Source organism: Echinops telfairi, unplaced genomic scaffold, assembly GCF_000313985.2.
Source record: "Echinops telfairi isolate 266 unplaced genomic scaffold, ASM31398v2 ScPeMD7_5927;HRSCAF=6808, whole genome shotgun sequence".
NCBI classification, from domain to species: domain Eukaryota; kingdom Metazoa; phylum Chordata; class Mammalia; order Afrosoricida; family Tenrecidae; genus Echinops; species Echinops telfairi.
Window position 1 is genome coordinate 1,265,265 of NW_022109827.1, and position 7,293 is coordinate 1,272,557.

The 7,293-nt window shown below is 39.5% G+C and overlaps 1 protein-coding gene across 1 annotated transcript in view; it reads left to right on the forward strand.

Annotated features, from left to right (window-relative positions):
• Positions 1–7,293, forward strand: part of PRSS12 (serine protease 12) — an 85,764-nt gene that overhangs the window by 42,661 nt on the left and 35,810 nt on the right. The window contains exon 8 of the mRNA XM_045295842.1: positions 2,909–3,105. Within this exon, the coding sequence (XP_045151777.1) occupies positions 2,909–3,105 (197 nt within the window). The remainder of the gene's footprint in view (positions 1–2,908; positions 3,106–7,293) is intronic.

Genomic DNA, 7,293 nt, shown 5'->3' on the forward strand with positions numbered 1-7,293 from the left:
CTTCCATCCATTCATCCTTCCTTCCTTCCTTCTACCCACCCATCCATTATCCATGGCAATACCATAGTAAATAATCATTACATTTCTAAGATTATGACTCAGATCTACTGTTTCTCCATGTTCTTCCCCTTCACCACTCCTGCCTTGAAGAACTGATTGATGTCACGGATGACTGCTAGAGCTCTTTGTGTTTATTCAAGTAACGTTGAATGCTCTAAAGGGTCACTTTATTCTGATGCACTCAGAATGTGATGATAATTGTTGATTTTATTTGAGAACACCACCTCTTATCATGAGATGGGAGCCTTGGTGGTGCAGTGGTTAACCACGAGGCTGCTAATTAAAAGGTAGGCAATTGGCTACTTTGTTGAGAAAAATGTGGCAGTCTTCTTCTGCTTTGTAATCCCAGTGTGGAGTTATATTATGATCGACAGGGTCATGATTCGTTGCAGTCAACTTGATGGCAATGAGTTGGGCTTGGGTTTGGTTTTATCACGAGATGACCTCAGAACACACCCTTGCCCTCATTGTTCTGAAAGCTGAGTACTACACTTAGTTAATATAGTTCACATCACACACATAATACATTCCAGAATAAAGACTTAAATAGGTCAACATAACTGCAAACGATGTCTTTGAGTTAACATTTAAATGGGGCCCCTGATGTCCTCTCTTTTTGTTTTCTATACTTCTGCGTCATGCTTAAAGTAATTGGCTCAATCTTTACCACTATTGGCAAAATTATTTCATTTTAGTATGAAATAGAGCTAATTCACTAAACCTTAAAAATATACCTTTACTCATGCTTAGTCAAGGCCTTGTATAAACAGGTTTTTCCCTTAATTTATAAAAGTCATATTAAAATTAAAGAACATTTGGGAAAGAGAAAACAAAAGAAAATAGCTATCATTGTTCACTAGCAAACCATTACCATTACAACTTAGGTTTGAAACTTGTTATCGGTGGTAGAAGTGAACATGTAAATTTTTTTTTGTTTTTAACAAATGGAAATTTCTTTTCTCACATATAGCTTTATAGGGATGCGAGAAGTCCAAATTCAGGGTGCTCTTGGGCCATCTTCAATTTCCATGGCATGGTCTTCTCCATATCCTTGCCTCTCCCTTTTGCTTGCTTAAGCTCTTTTTAATTCTCAAAAAGAGATTGACTTAAAAAAAAAAAAAGAGAGAGATTGACTTAAAACACACCCTCCACTAGTCACATCCATTAACATAATACCACCCTTCCCAAATGGGATTATAACCATAGATACAGTGTTAAGATTAACAACAAAACTTGCTGCCATTTGGACGATGCTGACTCAGCAACTCTGTAGGACAGGCTAGAGCTACCCCTGTGGGTTTTTGAGGCTATAACTCTGTAAGGGAGTAGAAAGCCCCATCTTTCTCCTAAGGAATTGGTGGCTTCAAACTGCTGACCTTGTGAGTCCTACCCCAACACAGAACCACTGCGCCACCAGCGACCACTGAAAATTCAGGACATGTAATTTTGTATTCCTGCTTATTTTTCACTTTATATTGTTACATAGTCATGATTTTTAATGATAAAACACCCATCCAATGTTTATGCCATGATTTACTTAATATTTTGGTTAGTTTAAGTTCTATTATAAATAATTCGGTCATGAAAATTAAATGCACATGATTTTCCATACCTTGAATTTTCTCTGGCAGTGCAATGAGTACATTCGTTTCTGGGTGAATGCAAATGGCCAACCTGTAGGTTACTTTTCAAGCACTTAATTATTTGCACCACCCAACGGACTTCCATTCTTAGTACAGAAATCATAAAATCACATAGTGAGGTAAAAGATTAGTATAAGATTTATGAGGAAAATTTGAACTCCATAGACTCTTATAACTTAAAGAATTTTTAGTTCAGTGATTTTTGGAGTTTTCGATTTTGCAGAACAGAAGAAAACAAAATTAATGGAAGGACGAAAGAAGAGGCAGGGTGATTTTTATTTTATTTCTTATTTTTGCAATTCTTTCCTATTTCTACAGGTAATGCATTATATATAGAATACCTATCAGTGCTTGGCTCTGAACCCAAAGGTCATCGTAGATTAGGAGTAGTAGCAAGTAGGAATCACTTGCTAATACATACCTTTCATTTTGGAGCAGGAAATGCCTCTTTGATAGCTGTATCAAACCAACGTGGGAGAAAGATGAGGCTTTCTACTCTGGTCAAGAGTTACAGTCTCGGACACCCACAGGGGCAGTTCCACTCTGGCCTTTTTGGGTCACTCTGAGTGAGAATTGATGCCAGGGCAGTGAGGTTTGGTTTTCTGGGTTTTTAAAAGTCAGCCTACAGATCATTGCCATCAAGTCCATTTCCACTCATTGGAACCCTACAGGACAGGGTAGAGCTGCCGCTTTGGGGTTTCCAGATGGAACATGTTTGAGGGAGAAATCCGATGGGGATTTCTGCTGGTGGGGTCAAACTACTGCCCTTACAGTTAGCAGTCCAATACATAACCTATGTTGCCATCAAGGCACCTTCTCGAAATCATTAGGTCTTAAGAGAAGGCCTAAATGAGGTGGATGAAATGAACTCAGATGGCTGCTTACAGTCACGCATCCGAGAATCAGTCTTACTTTCTAGCTCAGGGAGTTCTCTCTCTGGAAGTATACCGATTTTAGGAATTTGAGATTTTTTTTTCTCCATTCTCTCTAATAGGTGAGTGAGTGCAAGAATGAATTAGCAAGAGCTAATTCTTCATTAGCTACCCACTAAATTAATATAAACTGCTAAGATGGTTTAAAGGGGGGATGTAGCAACCACTGCTTTTAGAATCAAGTCCCCACATTAGGTTGCTTGGCTTATGGTTTGTGGATCCTTGTAACAAGAGACTGCCGTTCAGTGCAAAATGCTTATGTTGTTGCCGCAGATACGGCAAACAGGCCTCAGCAAGCCATTTTGAAGACAGCACCGGGCCCATTTGGCTGGATGATGTCCGCTGCTCGGGAAAGGAGACCAGTGTCCTTCAGTGCTCCAGGAGACAGTGGGGAGCACACGACTGCAGCCACCGGGAAGATGTTGGCATCGCCTGCTACCCGGCCGGCCAGGGACACAGACTTTCTCAGGGTGAGGACCCAGCCACACTTCTCCAGCATCTGTCACCGATCAGCCGCTGTGCGTCCAGTGTGGTCTGAAGTGTAAAATGTTTCTCTTTTGACCTCTTTTTACAGCACATTTGCTGAAATTCTCGATTTTTAAGTTTGAACTGCTGAGAAAAGTAACCTTTTGAAGCTGCCGACCAGTCTTATGAATTTTTGTCCCTTCCTCTTTTTCCTTACCTAGGAGCCCGAGTTCCTCCCCCAGATGTTTGTAATTGCGTATATCTCCAAGGGGAAATAAAGAAGCTGTTGTGTCTATACCCTTATCTCGTAGTTATCTGATCTACCGTTGACTTGAATGAGCTGGAGGAACAATGTTAAAGTATTAAGAAAGAGAGAATAACCACCCCTAGTCTCCCATTCATTTCTTCATTAGTCTGGGGGTTCCTGGGTCTTTCCTGTTGCCTCTTAGTAGGTCCCAGCTCATAGTGGGAGAATAGAATTGGCCCATAGAGTTTCCAACACTGCCATCTTGGTAGCTGCAGACCCTCGGAGTGTGCTCCTAAACTAACCTTCCATTGGAATTAATAGTCTACTCAGCTTGATAAAATATTCTAGAAATTCCTCAGGGATTTTTGCTATTCCGCAGTTCCCAAACCCTTCAGAATTACAGACTGAGGAAAAGTCTGTAATTCCTCCAACAACCCTGAGCGTTTTACAGATGGAGACCCCCACCTCCCGGCCCCCGTGAGCAGAGAGCATCATTGGCATTCTCAACAAACCTGACAATCTTTCACATCTGACAAGGAGGGCAGAAGGAACTAACCATGAACCGTATGGAATGACATGCGCAGAGTATTTGCCGGGATGATGCTACCATAGTTCCCTTTTATGTCGGCACACTTATTTTTGTGAATGAATGAAGTTGAGCTACAATAACCACAGGTGCCCTGTCCTTTTCTCCTCATGGTAGTAACAATTCCCTTCTTTTTTCATAATTTATTTAAGTTGCTGTTGTTTAAAACATACACAGCAGAACTTAGGCCAATCCAGCAGTTTCTTCCTCTGCAATTGAGTGGCATAGATTACTTTCAAGTTGTGTGACCATTTTCACCATCCTATTTTTCAAATTGCTCGTTCCCTATTAAGCTCACCAGCCCCTCCGCTTCCTATCTAACCTTTCTAGTTGCCATTGTCAATTGCTCAAACCCCTCTTGTATCCTTCTGTTTTGAGACTGTGAACTACAAATCTTCTGGGTTCTAAAAATAGAAAAACCATTTGATCCCCTTTTTGAATATTCCAAACATGAAATGATTGATTCCTCATTACAGTGTAAACTGTAGGTCATGGTAACTCACTGAAACTAATGATACCAAGCAGAAATACATTTTAAACTATCTCTTGGAGACCACATTTCTAGTTTTCTTTCTTTTAATTCCCCCCACCCTTCTTCCTTACCCACTTCTTCTTATTGAGAATTTACAATGAATGGCTGGGGGAGATAGAACCTCTTTACTAAAAACGAGCCCTCTCAGCCTCAGGTAGGTAGCATGTGTTTGGCTCAGGTCTGTTCTCTTCAGGTTTGCTTCCTCTGGAACATAGATGACAACATACTGTGTGATTTGAGTTCTCTGACAGCCTGAGGTTAAATATATCCATATGGTGAGGACAGCTCATCTTTTCAGTTCCCCTGAAAGTCTTTTTAATTCTACATTCTGGATGTATGTTTTAAATATTCAAAAGTGGATGGTAATAATTATTAATAAAATATGTCATCATTATTACAAACCTCATCGGTTCTAATCTCAGTAATGTGTCTATTAACTAAAATCATTTGTCTGAAGAACATTCTGTCTGAGCCAAATATTCTTTTGACACAGAATCATATTACTATTTCTTTAACGCAGAAAAATCATTGTTGCCTTGCTTATTAGACAGTATTACATATTTAAAACGAAGCTTAGATAAGGTCCTAGAATAGTGACATGAACAACATTTTTGGAGAAACAGAAGAGATTTGTTTGTACTTCTTTGGCAGTACAATAATAACCTACTAGACTACTACTATTTTCAGTTATTTGAAGTGTAAATTCTGGATCTTTAAAGGTATGTGAAACTATTTTTAAGATGAGTTGAAGTTCAAATGACATTTTTTAATTTTGGAAATTTGGTAGGTGGAGTATTCAAGAACAACTGTCTAGATCAGCAAAACGAATCCTAGTAAGAACACAATTAATGTCTATATAAATGTGTGGGCTATTTCTGGGGTGGTAAACTTGTGGATTTCTCATTTTAATACTGCATAGAGTGTAGCAGTCCAAATATTATGTCCCATCAAGTATTTCTTTAAAATGAGCTTGCCTCTTAATTCTTTAGTACAGTGTTAGAATTTTAACTCAGCTGAATGCTATCCTTCACCTTTTGTCTGGAGCCCTGGTGGCATGGTGGGTTATGAGTTGGAATGCTAACCAAACTGTCAGCAGTTTGAACCCACCAGCTCCTCCATGGGAGAGGGATGAGGCTTTTTGCTCCCATAAAGGTTTGACAGTCTTGGGATCCCACAGGGGCAGTTCTATTCTGTCTTATAGGGTCAGGATGAGTCAGAATATGTTTTCTAATTTTGATATAGTCAATCATGGTTAGAGAAAAAATGAAAATATAACTCTCATAAACAGTTTGGGATATAAAATTAAATATGTTGTATACTTGTTTAGTTTTCCCAAACATTTTTGAGTTATCAAATTTTACTTTTATTACTCAAATGAGGAAAGTATTATATTAAAAAAGAAGAAGAATCCTAAGTATTAGTACATTCTAATTTTCCAGATTTAATTTCATGACTACAAGCATTTAAACTCTATGCGCCTTGAAAGAAGACCCGGTGTACAACAGAATGAAACACGACCTGGTCATACACCGTCCTCATATTCATTGTTATGTTTGAACTCATTGTCGCAGCCACGGTGCCATTCTATATTGCTGAGGCTCTTCCTCTTTTTAGCTGTCTTTACCAAGCCTGACGTCCTTTCTCAGGGACTGGCCCCTCCTGGTATCATGTCCAAAGTACACGAGACAAAGTCCAATCACCTTTGCTTCTAGGGAGCCTTCTGTGTATATTTCTTCCAAGATAGAATACAGTACTTCCCTGTTTTGGAAATTGATGATATATTTAATGTATTTGGCAACACTATAAGCCAAAGTCATTAATTCTCCCATTTTCTTTATTCGTTGTCATAAGCATTAGGCTCATTCAAAAAAAGCAAACCAAACTCGCATCCATTGAGTCAGTGCTGACTCATAGTGATGGCCTGTGGGTTTCTGAGACGGTAACTGTTTATGGGAGTAGAAAGCCCAGTCTTTCTCTTTTAGAGCTGTTGGTGGTCTCAAACTGCTGACCATGTGGATCGAAGCCCAACTCTTAATCACTACACCACCAGGGCTCTTCAGGCTCTTTCGGGTTACTCATTTATGTCAAGGATGTATCTATCTGTTCCTCCCTAAAAATTTGAGCTTTAGAGTACACATTTCTAGCCATGTTCATAGATGAAACAAAAACAACACCAATCTAATGTCCTTTTTAAAATGTCCTTTTGTTATTCAATTTTATTATCATTTAATGTCCTTTTATTATTTAGAAGTTAGTGGTAGTAAAATAATTCACAATTATATGTGGGTTTATCTTGGGTTGCTGAAGGAAGGAGCAGCAGTTTGAATCCACCAGCCGCTCTGAGAAAGAAAGGTGAAGTTGTTTTCTCCTGCAAAAATGTACCTTCTCAGGAGTTCTGTGAGCAGGTCTACTCTGCCCTAGAGGGTTGCGAGGAGACCGTAAGTTTTATTCATTCTTTAGTTCCAACATTCACAGCTATTGCACACGCTCTGTCTGCTAGACATGTTTCCAAGTGTTGGAGACACCGAGATGAACAAGATGCGTTCCTTTGACCTTAAGACTGCAAAACATATTGAAACGGTTCTTTGTTGACATCTTTTTTTCTCTCTCAAAATTTACTCCGGAGTATGACCGCTGGCTCAATTGGCCTGTCCTTAAACCATTATAAATGTTTTACCTGGCAGACCTCAAGGAGAAAGCTAGCCACTTTCCCCAACTAGGCTTGAGTCAGTGCACTGCAATCACTGATGGACATTTCAGTCAAGCACACCCCTTCCCACCTCCGTCCTCAGTAGACATGCCATTTTTCACATCTGTGTTCCCAGACA